This window comes from Oncorhynchus mykiss, chromosome 22 (assembly GCF_013265735.2).
Source record: "Oncorhynchus mykiss isolate Arlee chromosome 22, USDA_OmykA_1.1, whole genome shotgun sequence".
NCBI lineage: Eukaryota > Metazoa > Chordata > Actinopteri > Salmoniformes > Salmonidae > Oncorhynchus > Oncorhynchus mykiss.
The window spans coordinates 45,171,097-45,188,290 of NC_048586.1; the positions used below are offsets into that span (position 1 = coordinate 45,171,097).

The window sequence follows — 17,194 nt, forward strand, 5'->3', positions numbered from 1 at the left end:
GAGCGTGGCTGAGGTGCACCCATGACCAGCTCGGAAACCGGATTGCACAGCGGAGAAGGTACGGTGGGACTCGAAATGGTCAGTGATCTGTTTGTTAACTTGGCTTTCGAAGACTTTAGAAAAGCAGGGCAGGATGGATATAGGTCTGTAACAGTTTGGGTCTAGAGTGTCTCCCCCTTTGAAGAGGGGGGTGACTGCTGCAGCTTTCCAAACTTCAGGGATCTTGGACGATGCGAAAGAGAGGTTGAACAGACTGGTAATAGGGGTTGCAACAATGGCGGTGGATCATTTTAGAAAGAGAGGGTCCAGATTGTCTAGCCCAGCTGATTTGTACAGGTCCAGGTTTTGCAGCTCTTTCAGAACATCAGGCAGGTAGCGGCGGGGGGTGCGGAGCTGTTAGCCGGGGTTGGGGTAGCCAGAAGGAAAGCATGGCCAGCCGTAGAGAAATGCTTATTGAAATGTTCAATTATTATGGATTTATCGGTGGTGACCGTGTTACCTAGCCTCAGTGCAGTGGACAGCTGGGAGGAGGTGCTCTTGTTCTCCATGGACTTTACAGAGTCCCAAAACGTTTTGGAGTTAGAGCTACAGGATGCAAATTTCTGTTTGAAAAGGCTAGCCTTTGCTTTCCTGACTGACTGCGTGTATTGGTTGCTGACTTCCCTGAACAGTTGCATATCATGGACACTATTCGATGCTATTGCAGTCCGCCACAGGATGTTTTTGTGCTGGTCAAGGGCAGCCAGATCTGGAGTGAACCAAGGGCTATATCTGTTCTTAGTTCTACATTTTTTGAAAGGTGCATGCTTAAGTGAGGAAATTACTTTTTAAAGAACGACCAATCTAATAATTGATAGCCTAGTCCAGTCTATATCAACCATTCAATCAATATATTTGTCAAATGCTGCTATTCTCTAAGCCAGACGTTCTGTGGAAAATAAGTTGATTCTTCCCGTTTGTGCTATTTATATGTATTGGTTTAATATTTAGACAAGACATACCTATTCAAAGGGTAGGCCTCTACATTAAAGGCCTAAATACATTTCATTCATGGAGCTCCGATGGATTTTCATCGTAAATTAACCAGAACAATCTTTGTCAATTACATGTTTCTTTAGTTGTCAATCGTAAAAGTATAGGGTTTAATAAAGTTATAGTGAAATGACCTTGCGTGGCGCTGTTATCGCATTAGTGGAAACCAAGACTGTTCTCAGGGCAAGTCTGACGGTTTTGACTAGCAGAAGTAACTTCTTGCAGCAGGTTAGGATAATGAACATGACAGGCTACGAGAATCGCCGTAGCAGGTTTGGAGAATCAGCTAAAATTCTAAAATTGTCCCGGAAGCGACTCGAACATATCCAGGCCTGCCTTGGGAAAAGTCTTGTTTTCCACTAATGCAATGCCACTTTCATTGTCGCAAAATCTTCATCCGGGAATCTATAAACACCGATTTGCTCGGCCGCACATCTATGCCGAAGATTTTATAACTAACCCAAGATAGACTAGATCCTGTCGTTTCCAATGGGCGCAAATGATAAACAGTGTGCAGAGCCACGCACGTGATAGTGAGATCCTATTGGTGCGTTCCAGCATTTATTTGCATTTTTCCGGTAGGGAACGCCTCCTACTGCCTCCTGGACTCCTAAACAACGCTCTTTTTGGGCAAAGGGTAAGTTTCCAAAGTTTTAAAAACGCTGCCCAATCTATTTTTGGAAACAGAAAATTGTATGGAGAGAAAATGTTTAATCGATGAGAAAATTAGCAGAATATCGGCCATCTTCTCCCACTGCCGGTCACTGGACTTCCTCTCATCACCACATTTGGTGTTGAGTGGAAACGCCAACCGGATGCTTCACATTTATATATTCGGTGAAATATCTCCTCGTTGTTCCATCTGTGTCTACTGTGGTTCGACCTTCTGCAGTCGGTAAGTGTCGAAAGGAGTGCTAGCTAAGAATTGTCCGTTACAAATCCTTTTTAATCCTTCGTTAAAACAACACGTAGAACAATACAAGCGAGGGTTACATATTGTACGGATTATTGTGTACATTGGTCTGTCATTATTATTGTTGTATCGTTGTGCATTTACAAACCGATTGACCTTATCTGTAATGTCTTCGCAGAAAGACCCGGGCTTCAATCAAATTTGACCGACCAGGTTAAAACAGACTAAAATTGAAAATGTACGCCTGCGCCAAGTTCGTCTCCACGCCGGCTCTGGTGAGTTATTTTCATCAATCTGTTGAATCCATGTTTATTTTACATCTGAATTCATATTCTCCGGCTGTGTTCGTATGGGCCTGTGTTGAACTGTCTGACAAGGGTATTGGCTAACGTTAACTAGTTTAACGTTTATGACTATGTAAGTGACACTATTTTTAGTTTCCTAGCTGTTTGCACATTCGATACTCTAAGCCGGAACTAGCTATCCGGCTTTTAAGCTATAGACTAACGTTAGTTAGCTATGAATAAAGGTCAACATGACACTTGGCTCGCTTCAGCATCCAAGTCTATCTGTAACGTTACCTAGCTTGTGACATAGCTACGATAGTTAACCCTCTGGCCTGCTTTTCTTTCTTTGTCTTTGTATGTTTGGGGCTCTCTGTCCAAGGTCATGTTTTACTTGACTAGAAACATTAACATGTTCAGGTAAAACATGTTTAACAGGTTGTTTTACTGGTAACGTAACGGTTTGACATTAGCTTGTGCAAAGTGCACTCAGCAGGTTAGTGTTTTAGCCTTGTAACGTTACTGTCACCAGGTGGCGTTGAGGAGCGAATCTTATATACTTTTTGATGACTAAGCTGGGAAAGCAGCTATGATGTTGGAATTAACGAATTGTAATGTGTTGTTGGTATGCATGTCTTGGTACAGCTCTATGATGTTCCACAATGACAGTGGCTAGCTACTGTCAAGGTGCCTGCCACAGGCCAAGGTGCACTTGTTCCGCCTTTCACGGTGGGAACCATAACACTTAGGAGTTTACTTGTCTTGAACTTTGAACCGCTGTGTGCACTTCATCTGTCATTTTATTTATTACCTTCTAGATCTTCCGTGTGTGTGCCCTTAGGCAAAAATATTTATGCATTTTTATTTCACTCAGTTTTGTCCTTGTCCCCTGGTGCAGGTCCGTGCTGGCTCCCGGACTCTTTACAGACCCTTGTCTGCCTGTATGGTGTCCAGGCCCGAGGTCAACACCGAGGTGAGTAAAGACTCTTCTTGCAGTAGGTTTTATGCTCTTCACTGTCGACTATAATGCAATGTTTTCAAGCCCCCTAATGGCCATTGATGTAGGAAGTTTTCAAGCCCCCTAATGGACATTGATGTAGGAAGTTTTCAAGCCCCCTAATGGCCATTGATGTAGGATGTTTTCAAGACCCCTAATGGACATTGATGTAGGATGTTTTCAAGCCCCCTAATGGACATTGATGTAGGAAGTGCTTTTATCCATCATTAAAAAGAGGCTTGCTTTGTTTTTCAGAACAATGTAGCCCTCATGCCACAGAGCCCCTTCACCCAAGTAGCACTGAGAGGCTTCCAGACCAGTGCTGTGAGCAGGGACATCGACACAGCCGCTAAGTTCATTGGTGCTGGAGCAGCCACGGTCGGAGTGGCTGGATCCGGTGCTGGAATTGGAACAGTGTTTGGCAGTCTCATTATTGGATATGCCAGGTAAGTCCACATCTACAAATGGATGCCTAGATATGTGCTTGTCAATGTCAGCTTTCATAAGGAAAAAAAAAAAAACTATGATTTTAAAAGCTGACTTTTACGTAGAAATGTGTTGTGTTTTGCAGGAACCCATCTCTGAAGCAGCAGCTGTTCTCCTATGCTATCCTGGGATTCGCCCTGTCTGAAGCCATGGGTCTATTCTGTTTGATGGTTGCCTTCTTAATCTTGTTTGCTATGTAACAAATCTATTGTTCATAGAAACACTGTAATTACTGATGTGACTCCATATTTTATTGTGGTTACCAAAAAAATTTTCTGTGTTGGTATCATGGAAATTTATATTTTCAAAGTCTAAATAACAAAAACATGTTTTGTAAAAATGTAAGAAATTACATAATTAAAATGCATGTATTTGACTATTTAACATATGGCAGTATGTTTTCTGTTGGGAAGTATGTTTCACCACAATCAAGAAGACAACTAGCTTCTATTGAATGTCAGCATGGGATTATACAAAGGAACTGCTTAACTTACTGTAAATCAGTCTGGCACATTTTCCAATGCATCATATGTTCGCTTCTGTGGGTCCACATTGATGCTTTTGTTGGTTCAAGTGCAGTTCTATAGAAGTATGTAAGTAGGCAGCAAGTGAATGCTTGCTTTTGTAAATGGCATTAAATAAATCTAGACAATTTGATGGTGCTAAATAGTGGTCACTGGTCCAGTTTATTTGGGATACTCTGAATGAACATGCGTAGTCTGTTTAAAAAGCCTGCAGGTGTTGATATGATTCCCTTGATAATTTTACAATATTTTTTTGGTTTGGTTAAGCTTGGATAATATTGGCTAATTTACTTAGAAATATATTTTAGAGCTTTAAGACGCCTGAACACCAGATCCAAAATATTGCCAAATTGGATGGGCCCAGAGGAAATTCATCCATAGTGTCTTTGATGCAACGATTTCTGAAGATAATTCCAATACTCTCATACATGTCGTGTAGTTTCTGGAGAAGGGTCACCCTTCATACCCCGGCTCCTGGTTGTCACATTTTCAAGACCCAGGGTTATGTTCAGTCGGCACAGAACAGAAAACATTTAACTGAGGATGGTACTACTTGATCTCATCCAAAAATATTTCTCCTTTTTGCTTTCATTTTGGACAGTTTTGCATTTGGTATTTACCTGGGTTCATTCCTCCACCCCACAAATGATAACATTTACCTTTTGTATTTAGGAGACTTCTGTAATAAATTCTCACTGTTCTGGTGGGATTCATTTCCAACTGCCCTCAACTGTAGTTGTAGTTCTTCCAAGGCCTTGTTCACCTGGACTCCCATGTCGATCCTTCCTTTGCTGACCAAGCACTTTATTCAAGATTAGATCCTCTAATAATCTGGACGCTTGTGTGCTTTATATGAAATGTTATGTTTCATTGTGGTTGTTTGGCATTGGCCTAGCATACTGCATGCACCAAATCTCTGCTGTCATATCCACACAAGGTCGTTGGAATTATCACAGCATTTATTCTCATGACTAGCTATAAAGATAATTGAAATTGACAATATACTAAAATGTATTGTCAACCGATTTCTCTTCATTTCTATAAAATTGCCGTTGCTATCTGTACAGCGGAGATGCTGCTCTCGCGAGAGTTGCACAGACGAGTTATTTCGATACGAAGGGTTGCGCTGGTGGGTAAGTGCACGAGCTCAAGGAGATTGTACACAAAGATATCGCACGTGTACCGATTTCTTGGCATTAGTGGGGATTTAAGTGTTAAGAAAAACGAGTCTGTGATAAATGCACATCCTTCATGTATTAACATTAGTAAATACAGTTAATATGGCGACCGTACTATGCAGATGTTAAGGCGGTGTGGATAGGACGAGCAAGCAAGCTAGTTGGTGATGCGGAGGAGTGGTGTGTAAACAAAACCATCGCACATTGTTTTGTAAGATTGCGCTGAATTATTTTTTGAACAATTCTAAGTAATTGGGTTTCAACTGTTTCTTCTGCATAAACGCACTATGACGTCGAGTGTCATCTTTCACAATTCGAGTTTCCACTAACCATTTTGATAAGAGATTTTTTTTGTTCTAACCCCAACAATATTCTCACTCCTGATTGGAAAAGACCATGCATTTACAAGAGGAAGCTGCCAACTTTCCATCAATAAGCTATGTCCCCAAGATAAAAATCTTTGAAAGAGCCTATAAGGTGAGGAACATTAATCTGGAATGTTCTACCTACTAAAGTACAAATCATATATATATATATTCTTTATTCCGGGTGTAAAAGGAATTCCTAAATAATGAGTGATGACAAACCGTTCTTATGTTCTGCTCCTGGATGTGGGCAGGTATGTTTTAAAAGTCCCTGTGGTTTGCTTTGTGGTTATATGTGTAATGTGTAAAGTATATATTTATCTTTTCATAGCGATTTACAAATGAAGACCATTTGGCTGTCCACGAACACAAACATGAGATGACACTAAAGTTTGGTCCAGCAAGAGGCAACAGTGTCACAGTAGCCGGTAAGCAGTGGTGGCGAAAGTACCCAGTTGTCATACTCGAGTAAAAGTAAAGATACCTTAATAGAAAGTCACCCAGTAAAATACTACTTGAGGAGAAGCCGAAAAGTATTAGGTTTGAAATATACTTAAGTATCAAAAGTATAAATAATTTAAAATTCATTATATTAAGCAAAGCAGATGGTACCATTTTTAAAATTATTTTTATTTATTTATGGATAGCCAGGGGCACACCAACACTCAGACAATATTTACAAAATATGCATTTGTGTTTAATGAGTCCACTAGACCATAGGCAGTAGGGATGACCAGGTGTTTTCTTGATAGGTCCATGACTTTCACAATGTTCCTGTCCTGCTAAGCCTTCAAAATGTAACGAGTACTTTGGGTTGTCACGGAAAATCAGTGAGTGAACAGTACCATCTTTTCGTCAGGAATGTAGTGAAGTAAAAGTTGTCAAAATAGTAAAGTACAGATTCCCTCAAACTACTTAAGTAGAACTTAAAATAATGTTTTACTGAAGTACTTTACACCACTGCTAAGTGATAGAATTCATTCAAGCGACGTGTGAGAGAGATGGCCTTCTGTTGCAGACCCAAAGCCAACACCTACACTCTTTTTGAAGTACTGTGAGGAAGTTGGACTCTTCAACGAGCTTACCAGTCCGTCCCTATGGAGCATGACTTCAAAATAGCTGCTGTGGATGACATCAACAAGGTGACTAGTTACTAACCAGTGGTTCTTTCAAGAATAACGCTCTTTACATTCATAGTACAGGTTGCTTCAGTTTTGATCTGATCTGATCTGTTGACATTTGTTTCTGACATGCAGGTGCCCTTGGATTTGTCGCCTCTTGCCACACCGATGATCATACATAACAAAATTGAGGACCACTCAGCTGTGGTGGCACATTGGGACAGCCCTCTGCCCCATCCAGAATCTACAACAAGGGATGACAAGGTAACGAATTTGGTTTACTTCATACAGTGATATCCAGGTGAATTAGTTGATATAAATGTAGGCTAGATCCTAGTTTTAGTTGGTAAATCCTAGTTTTAGTTGGTAGATCCTAGTTTTAGTTGGTAGATTCTAGTTTTAGTTGCTATATCCAAGTTTCTCAATATTAGTTGCTTGTGACACAGGGTTGGTCCTGGTTGGTCCCTGGATAGGAGACCATATGCTGCTGGAAGTGGTGTTGGAGGGCCAGTATGAGGCACTCATTCCTCTGGTCTAAAAAATATTCCATTGCCCCAGGGCAGTGATTGGGGACACTGCTCTGTGTAGGGTGCTGTCTGTCGGATGGGACGTTAAACGGGTGTCCTGACTCTCTGAGGTCATTAAAGATCCCATGGCACTTATTGTAAGAGTAGGGGTGTTGACCCCGGTGTCCTGGCTAAATTCCCTATCTGGCCCTCAAACCATTACGGTCACCTAATCATCCCCAGTTTACAATTGGCTCATTCATCCCCCTCCTCTCCCCTTTAACTATTCCCCAGGTCATTGATGTAAAGGAGAATGTGTTCTCAGTCAACTTACCTGGTAACATAACAGTAGAAAAAATAAAACTATACAGACGTACTACCATAAGTCTAGTCATACGGTATCCGTGAACCCCAAATGTATGGCTTATCAGAGATGTTGCTCAACAACATTGCATGAAGCTCAGAGTGAATTGTTCTCCGTTATGACCACCCAGTGTAATGGAGTTGATCTACAGTTTAAAATATTTTGTCTTCTCAGAATGAAGTTTATACTCATTTGCAGCACCTTTTTGAATAGTTTCTTCACAGACTAACCACCTTTCTGAATAGCTTCTTCACAGACTAACCACCTTTCTGAATAGCTTCTTCACAGACTAACCACCTTTCTGAATAGCTTCTTCACAGACTAACCACCTTTCTGAATAGCTTCTTAACAGACTAATCACCTTTCTGAATAACTTCTTCACAGACTAACCACCTTTCTGAATAGCTTCTTCACAGACTAACCACCTTTCTGAATAGCTTCTTCACAGACTAACCACCTTTCTGAATAGCTTCTTCACAGACTAACCACCTTTCCGAATAGCTTCTTCACAGACTAACCACCTTTCTGAATAGTTTCTTCACAGACTAACCACCTTTCTGAATAGCTTCTTCACAGACTAATCACCTTTCTGAATAGCTTCTTCACAGACTAACCACCTTTCTGAATAGCTTCTTCACAGACTAACCACCTTTCTGAATAGCTTCTTCACAAACTAACCACTTATTTTTCTGGGAGCAGTGAATAGTCTCACTGTACTGTTTTATCCGATGAAACGCTGATTCTCTTCCACACTGCTTTGATTGATGGTTTCACTCCTTCACAAAAAGAAACACATTTCTACCAGAACTGTACAAATGGTTTGGATAAAGAAATCACTTTTGGGCTATATTTTGTACACCAGACCCATAGAGTACTAACTGATAATCAAATAGTTACTATCTTTGTAAACGGTATCTAGAAAATGGTTTTCGTTGGAACTATTCATGCAGCTAAGGTCTCTAATGGTGTTTTCTGGAGTTATCTTTGCAGCCGTCCTCACTGCCAAGCTCTACTATAGTCCATCCTGCATCTCTCCAAGTCCCCAATGTGCTTCTAGCAACCTCAGATGCTAGTGTTGTTATACAGCAAGCTCTCCCATCGCCAACATCTAGCTCTGTAATTACCCAAGCCTCATCCTCTAAAAGGCCAATAGTGTAAGTAAGTCAAAAAAATATATATATATATACAGTGCCTTGCGAAAGTATTCGGCCCCCTTGAACTTTGTGACCTTCTGCCACATTTCAGGCTTCAAACATAAAGATATAAAATTGTATTTTTTTGTGAAGAATCAACAACAAATGGGACACAATCATGAAGTGGAACGACATTTATTGGATATTTCAAACTTTTTTAACAAATCAAAAACTGAAAAATTGGGCGTGCAAAATTATTCAGCCCCTTAAATTAATACTTTGTAGCACCACCTTTTGCTGCGATTACAGCTGTAAGTCGCTTGGGGTATGTCTCTATCAGTTTTGCACATCGAGAGACTGAAATGTTTTCCCATTCCTCCTTGCAAAACAGCTCGAGCTCAGTGAGGTTGGATGGAGAGCATTTGTGAACAGCAGTTTTCAGTTCTTTCCACAGATTCTCGATTGGATTCAGGTCTGGACTTTGACTTGGCCATTCTAACACCTGAATATGTTTATTTTTGAACCATTCCATTGTAGATTTTGCTTTATGTTTTGGGTCATTGTCTTGTTGGAAGACAAATCTCCGTCCCAGTCTCAGGTCTTTTGCAGACATTCCTCCAGAATGGTCCTGTATTTGGCTCCATCCATCTTCCCATCAATTTTAACCATCTTCCCTGTCCCTGCTGAAGAAAAGCAGGCCCAAACCATGATGCTGCCACCACCATGTTTGACAGTGGGGATGGTGTGTTCAGCTGTGTTGCTTTTACGCCAAACATAACGTTTTGCATTGTTGCCAAAAAGTTCAATTTTGGTTTCATCTGACCAGAGCACCTTCTTCCACATGTTTGGTGTGTCTCCTAGGTGGCTTGTGGCAAACTTTAAACAACACTTTTTATGGATATCTTTAAGAAATGGCTTTCTTCTTGCCACTCTTCCATAAAGGCCAGATTTGTGCAATATACGACTGATTGTTGTCCTATGGACAGAGTCTCCCACCTCAGCTGTAGATCTCTGCAGTTCATCCAGAGTGATCATGGGCCTCTTGGCTGCATCTCTGATCAGTCTTCTCCTTGTATGAGCTGAAAGTTTAGAGGGACGGCCAGGTCTTGGTAGATTTGCAGTGGTCTGATACTCCTTCCATTTCAATATTATCGCTTGCACAGTGCTCCTTGGGATGTTTAAAGCTTGGGAAATATTTTTGTATCCAAATCCGGCTTTAAACTTCTTCACAACAGTATCTCGGACCTGCCTGGTGTGTTCCTTGGTCTTAATGATGCTCTCTGCGCTTTTAACGGACCTCTGAGACTATCACAGTGCAGGTGCATTTATACGGAGACTTGATTACACACAGGTGGATTGTATTTATCATCATTAGTCATTTAGGTCAACATTCAGAGATCCTCACTGAACTTCTGGAGAGAGTTTGCTGCACTGAAAGTAAAGGGGCTGAATAATTTTGCACGCCCAATTTTTCAGTTTTTGAATTGTTAAAACAGTTTGAAACATCCAATAAATGTCGTTCCACTTCATGATTGTGTCCCACTTGTTGTTGATTCTTCACAAAAAAATACAGTTTTATATCTTTATGTTTGAAGCCTGAAATGTGGCAAAAGGTCGCAAAGTTCAAGGGGGCCGAATACTTTCGCAAGGCACTGTATATGTTTAGATATTTTTTTGTCCATTTTTTTAAATGTTATTTTTTAGCTTGATTTATTTCTTGGAATAATTTTTGTGCTATTATGTCTTTATTATATTGCATTTCGTGGTCAGATGGTTCATTAAAAAGTTTACTCTTTGGTTTGATGTCAGTCACCAGGACTGGTACCATATTGTGTGAATACAAATTCATTTAATTAGGCTGTTAAGTTATGTTCCTTTGATTGCCGGTTAAGTTTATTAATACATTTTTTTTTGTAGTGTAAAGTGTATCATAATTTTCTTAAATTATATATTTTTTGAAAAACTATCTAATTGCTGTTTGTTGTGTAACCCATAGTGTCTTTTGTCTTCGCTCCAGTCCAGTCTCTGGCACTTTCCCCATACTCTTTCAGCTGCCTAATGGACAGACCATGCCCGTCGCTATCCCAGCAACCATTGCATCCCGTGTACACATTCCAATCGCCATTCCTGTAAGTATTGCAAGTCTTGTTTTATGGAGTTCCATTGTGTATTGTATCGAATGTATTGATTTCCAATGGGCTGTAGTGGTTAGAGCATTGGGACAGCTGCTGGATCGAATCCCCGAGCCGACAAGGTAAAAATCTGTCATTCTGCCCCTGAGCAAGGCACTGAACCCTGGGCGCCGAATAGGTGGATGTCGATTATGGCAGACCCCGCACCTCTCTGAATCAGAGGGTTTGGGTTAAATGCGGAAGACACATTTCAGTTGAATGCATTCAGTTGTACTTCTGACTAAGTATCCCCCCTTTCCCCTTTCCCAATCACTCGGGCACATTTCCACTAGGCCTATACCCACGTTCCAGTAGTTAATGTCTTATCTGCATTCTGCCCCTAGAGGTCCCTATTTACTGCTTTGTCTTTTGCATGTGTTGCATAGGCAAGGGATGATGGGGGATCTAATGTGCCTGAGAAGAGAGCAGCTGTATGTCACCATGGCAAAGACATTGAGTAGGCCAAAAAGTTACTTGGCCCCATCCAGAGTGCCATTTGTCCTTGTACAATTTGAATCACCACACTTGACTTCTGGCAGACTGGATGGACCATGCCGGATGTGTGTCACAATCAATTAACATTATGATCTGGATATTACGTTTCAGTGTCCGTTGAGGACATTGGCTGATATATCCATATCATACGTGCTATAGAGGTTTCTGTCCCTGGTTCCCCCAGAGCCACGTCTCTCTGTCCCTGGTTCCCCCAGAGCCACGTCTCTCTATCCCTGGTTCCCCCAGAGCCACGTCTCTCTGTCCCTGGTTCCCCCAGAGCCACGTCTCTCTGTCCCTGGTTCCCCCAGAGCCACGTCTCTCTGTCCCTGGTTCCCCCAGAGCCACGTCTCTCTGTCCCTGGTTCCCCCAGAGCCACGTCTCTCTGTCCCTGGTTCCCCCAGAGCCACGTCTCTCTGTCCCTGGTTCCCCCAGAGCCACGTCTCTCTGTCCCTGGTTCCCCCAGAGCCACGTCTCTCTGTCCCTGGTTCCCCCAGAGCCACGTCTCTCTATCCCTGGTTCCCCCAGAGCCACGTCTCTCTATCCCTGGTTCCCCCAGAGCCACGTCTCTCTATCCCTGGTTCCCCCAGAGCCACGTCTCTCTATCCCTGGTTCCCCCAGAGCCACGTCTCTCTATCCCTGGTTCCCCCAGAGCCACGTCTCTCTAGAGAAAGTAGATCTAGCTGGTCTCTCATAATATAATAGAGACAATAGATCTTTCTGGTCAGTCATAGTATAATAGAGAATGTAGTTCCAGCTGGTCTGTCATAATATATTACAGACATTAGATCTAGCTGGTCTGTCATAATTTAATACAGTAGATCTAGCTGGTCTGTCAATGTAATTGTGACAGTAGATCTAGCTGGTCTGTCATAATGTAATAGAGACAGTAGATCTAACTGGTCTGTCATAATAAATTAGAGACAGTAGATCTAACTGGTCTGTCATAATATAATAGGGACAATAGATCTAGCTGGACAGTCATAATAGAATAGAGACAGTAGATCTGGCTGGTCTGTCATAATACAACAAAGACAGTAGATCTAGCCTGTCTGTCATAATGTAATAGTGACAGTAGATCTAGCTGGTCTATAATAATATAATAGAGACAGTAGATCTTGCTGGTCTGTCATAATGTAATAGTGACAGTATATCTAGCTGGTCTATCATAATGTCATAGTGACAGTAGATCTAGCTGGTCTGTCATAATATATTAGAGAGAGTAGATCTAGCTGGTCTGTCATAATACAACAGAGACTGTAGATCTAGCTGGTCTGTCATAATATAATAGAGACAGTAGATCTAGCTGGTCTCTCATAACATAATAGAGACAATAGATCTTGCTGGTCAGTCATAGTATAATAGAGAATGTAGTTCCAGCTGGTCTGTCATAATATATTACAGACATTAGATCTAGCTGGTCTGTCATAATTTAATAGAGACAGTAGATCTAGCTGGTCTGTTAATGTAATAGTGACAGTAGATCTAGCTGGTCTGTCATAATGTAATAGTGACAGTAGATCTAGCTGGTCTGTCATAATAAATTAGAGACAGTAGATCTAACTGGTCTGTCATAATAAATTAGAGACAGTAGATCTAACTGGTCTGTCATAATATAATAGGGACAATAGATCTAGCTGGACAGTCATAATAGAATAGAGACAGTAGATCTAACTGGTCTGTCATAATATAATAGGGACAATAGATCTAGCTGGTCTGTCATAATGTAATAGTGACAGTAGATCTAGCTGGTCTGTCATTATATATTAGAGACAGTAGATCTAGCTGGTCTGTCATAATGTATTAGAGACAGTAGATCTTGCTGGTCTGTCATAATGTAATAGTGACAGTATATCTAGCTGGTCTATCATAATGTCATAGTGACAGGCAATCTAGCTGGTCTGTCATAATAAATTAGAGACAGTAGATCTAGCTGGTCTGTCATAATTTAATAGTGACAGAAGATCTAGCTGGTCTATAATAATATAATAGAGACAGTAGATCTAGCTGGTCTGTCATAATGTAATAGTGACAGTAGATCTAGCTGGTCTGTCATAATATATTAGAGACAGTAGATCTAGCTGGTCTGTCGTAATATAATAGAGACAGTAGATCTAGCTTGTCTGTCATATAATAGAGACAGTAGATTTAGCTGATCTATCAAATTATAACGGAGACAGTAGATCTAGCTGGTCTGTCATAATCTAAAAGAGCCAGTAGATCTTGGTGTTCTGTCATAATATAAAAGAGATGGTAGATTAAGCTGGTCAGTCATAATATATTAGAGACAGTAGATCTTGCTGGTCGGTCATTATATAATTGAGACAGTAGATCTAGCTGGTCTATAATAATATAATAGAGACACTAGATCTAGCTTGTCTGTCATAATTTAATAGAGACAGTAGTTCTTGCGGGTCTGTCAATATATTATAGAGACAGTTGATCTTGCTGGTCTGTCATAATATATTAGAGACAATAGATTTAGCTGATCTATCATAGTATAATAGAGAATGTAGATCCAGCTGGTCTGTCATAATATATTAGAGACAGTAGATTTAGCTGATCTATCATAGTATAATAGAGAATGTAGATCCAGCTGGTCTGTCATAATTTAATAGAGACAGTAGATAAAGCTGGTCTGTTGTAATATAATAGAGACAGTAGACGTAGCTTCTCTGTCATATTATAATAGAGACAGTAGATCTAGCTGGTCTGTCGTAATATAATAGAGACAGTAGATCTAGCTTGTCTGTCATATAATAGAGACAGTAGATTTAGCTGATCTATCAAATTATAACGGAGACAGTAGATCTAGCTGGTCTGTCATAATCTAAAAGAGCCAGTAGATCTTGGTGTTCTGTCATAATATAAAAGTGATGGTAGATCTTGCTGGTCTGTCATAATATATTAGAGACAGTAGATCTTGCTGGTCGGTCATAATATAATTGAGACAGTAGATCTAGCTGGTCTATAATAATATAATAGAGACAGTAGATCTAACTTGTCTGCCATAATTTAATAGACACAGTAGTTCTTGCGGGTCTGTCAATATATTATAGAGACAGTTGATCCAGCTGGTCTGTCATACTATATTAGAGACAATAGATTTAGCTGATCTATCATAGTATAATAGAGAATGTAGATCCAGCTGGTCTGTTATAATTTAATAGAGACAGGAGATAAAGCTGGTCTGTCATAATATGAGACTGTAGATCAAGCTGGTCTGTCATAATAAATTAGAGACAGTAGATCTAACTGGTCTGTCATAATATAATAGAGACAGTAGATCTAGCTGGTCTGCCATAATATGAGACTGTAGATCAAGCTGGTCTGTCATAATAAATTAGAGACAGTAGATCTAACTGGTCTGTCATAATATCATAGGGACAATAGATCTAGCTGGACATTCATAATAGAATAGAGACAGTAGATCTGGCTGGTCTGTCATAATATATTAGAGACAGTAGATCTAGCCTGTCTGTCATAATGTAATAGTGACAGTAGATCTAGCTGGTCTATCATAATGTAATAGTGACAGTAGATCTAGCTGGTCTGTCATAATACAACAGAGACTGTAGATCTAGCTGCTCTGTCATAATATAACAGAGACAGTAGATCTAGCTGGTCTCTCATAATATAATAGAGACAATAGATCTTGCTGGTCAGTCATAGTATAATAGAGAATGTAGTTCCAGCTGGTCTGTCATAATATATTACAGACATTAGATCTAGCTGGTCTTTCATAATTTAAAGAGACAGCAGATCTAGCTGGTCTGTCATAATATAATAGAGACAGTAGATCTAGCTTGTCTGTCATATAATAGAGACAGTAGATTTAGCTGATCTATCAAATTATAACGGAGACAGTAGATCTAGCTGGTCTGTCATAATCTAAAAGAGCCAGTAGATCTTGGTGTTCTGTCATAATATAAAAGAGATGGTAGATTAAGCTGGTCAGTCATAATATATTAGAGACATTAGATCTTGCTGGTCGGTCATAATATAATTGAGACAGTAGATCTAGCTGGTCTTTAATAATATAATAGAGACAGTAGATCTAGGTTGTCTGTCATAATTTAATAGAGACAGTAGTTCTTGCGGGTCTGTCAATATATTATAGAGACAGTTGATCCAGCTGGTCAGTCATAATATATTAGAGACAATAGATTTAGCGGATCTATCATAGTATAATAAGAGAATGTAGATCCAGCTGGTCTTTCATAATTTAATAGAGACAGTAGATAAAGCTGGTCTGTTGTAATATAATAGAGACAGTAGACGTAGCTTCTCTGTCATATTATAATATAGTAGGTAGATCTTGCTGGTCTGTCATAATATATTAGAGGCAGTAGATCTAGCTGGTCTGCCATTATGTAATGGAGACAGTAGATCTAGCTGGTCTGTCATAATTTAATAGTGACAGTAGAACTTGCTGGTCTGTCATAATGCAATAGTGACAGTAGATCTAGCTGGTTCTGTCATAATGTAATAGTGACAGTAGAACTAGCTGGTCTGTCATAATGCAATAGTGACAGTATATCTAGCTGGTCTGTCATAATGTAATAGTGACAGTAGATCTAGCTGGTCTGTCATAATTTAATAGCGACAGGAGATAAAGCTGGTCTGTCATAATCTAAAAGAGCCAGTAGATCTTGGTGTTCTGTCATAATATTAAATAGATGGTAGATTAAGCTGGTCAGTCATAATATATTAGAGATAGTAGATCTTGCTGGTCGGTCATAATATAATAGAGACAGTAGATCTAGCTTGTCTGTCATAATATAAAAGAGATGGTAGATCCAGCTGGTCTGTCATAATATATTAGAGACAGTAGATATAGCTGATCTATCATAGTATAATAGAGAATGTAGATCCAGCTGGTCTGTCATAATATATTAGAGACAGTAGATTTAGCTGATCTATCATAGTATAGTAGAGAATGTAGATCCAGCTGGTCTGTCATAATATATTAGAGACAGTAGATCTTGCTGGTCAGTCATAGTATAATAGAGAATGTAGTTCCAGCTGGTCTGTCATAATATATTACAGACATTAGATCTAGCTGGTCTTTCATAATTTAAAGAGACAGCAGATCTAGCTGGTCTGTCATAATATAATAGAGACAGTAGATCTAGCTTGTCTGTCATATAATAGAGACAGTAGATTTAGCTGATCTATCAAATTATAACGGAGACAGTAGATCTAGCTGGTCTGTCATAATCTAAAAGAGCCAGTAGATCTTGGTGTTCTGTCATAATATAAAAGAGATGGTAGATTAAGCTGGTCAGTCATAATATATTAGAGACATTAGATCTTGCTGGTCGGTCATAATATAATTGAGACAGTAGATCTAGCTGGTCTTTAATAATATAATAGAGACAGTAGATCTAGGTTGTCTGTCATAATTTAATAGAGAGAGTAGTTCTTGCGGGTCTGTCAATATATTATAGAGACAGTTGATCCAGCTGGTCAGTCATAATATATTAGAGACAATAGATTTAGCGGATCTATCATAGTATAATAAGAGAATGTAGATCCAGCTGGTCTTTCATAATTTAATAGAGACAGTAGATAAAGCTGGTCTGTTGTAATATAATAGAGACAGTAGACGTAGCTTCTCTGTCATAT

General features: G+C 39.9%; 2 protein-coding genes across 3 annotated transcripts in view; both read left to right on the forward strand.

The window, feature by feature from the left end:
- Nucleotides 1–1,794: 1,794 nt before the first annotated feature.
- Nucleotides 1,795–4,381, forward strand: LOC110501942 (ATP synthase F(0) complex subunit C2, mitochondrial). Of its 2 annotated transcripts, none has more exons than XM_021579820.2 (5): nt 1,795–1,927; nt 2,124–2,220; nt 3,128–3,202; nt 3,482–3,672; nt 3,798–4,381. In XM_021579820.2, exons 2-5 carry the CDS (start codon nt 2,182–2,184, stop codon nt 3,910–3,912), a joined length of 420 nt encoding a protein of 139 aa, XP_021435495.1. In that variant the 5' UTR covers nt 1,795–1,927; nt 2,124–2,181; the 3' UTR covers nt 3,913–4,381. The 2 variants fall into 2 exon arrangements, with proteins under 2 accessions (XP_021435495.1, XP_021435497.1); XM_021579822.2 differs by having other exon boundaries at nt 1,897–2,030.
- Nucleotides 4,382–4,798: 417 nt separating this feature from the next.
- Nucleotides 4,799–17,194, forward strand: part of LOC110501941 (cyclic AMP-dependent transcription factor ATF-2) — a 76,070-nt gene continuing 63,674 nt past the window's right edge. Inside the window, 7 exon segments of the mRNA XM_036959411.1 lie at nt 4,799–5,891; nt 6,111–6,207; nt 6,798–6,868; nt 6,871–6,921; nt 7,036–7,164; nt 8,749–8,928; nt 10,921–11,032. Coding sequence (XP_036815306.1) covers nt 5,811–5,891; nt 6,111–6,207; nt 6,798–6,868; nt 6,871–6,921; nt 7,036–7,164; nt 8,749–8,928 — 609 coding nt within the window. The 5' untranslated portion in view covers nt 4,799–5,810 and the 3' untranslated portion in view covers nt 10,921–11,032.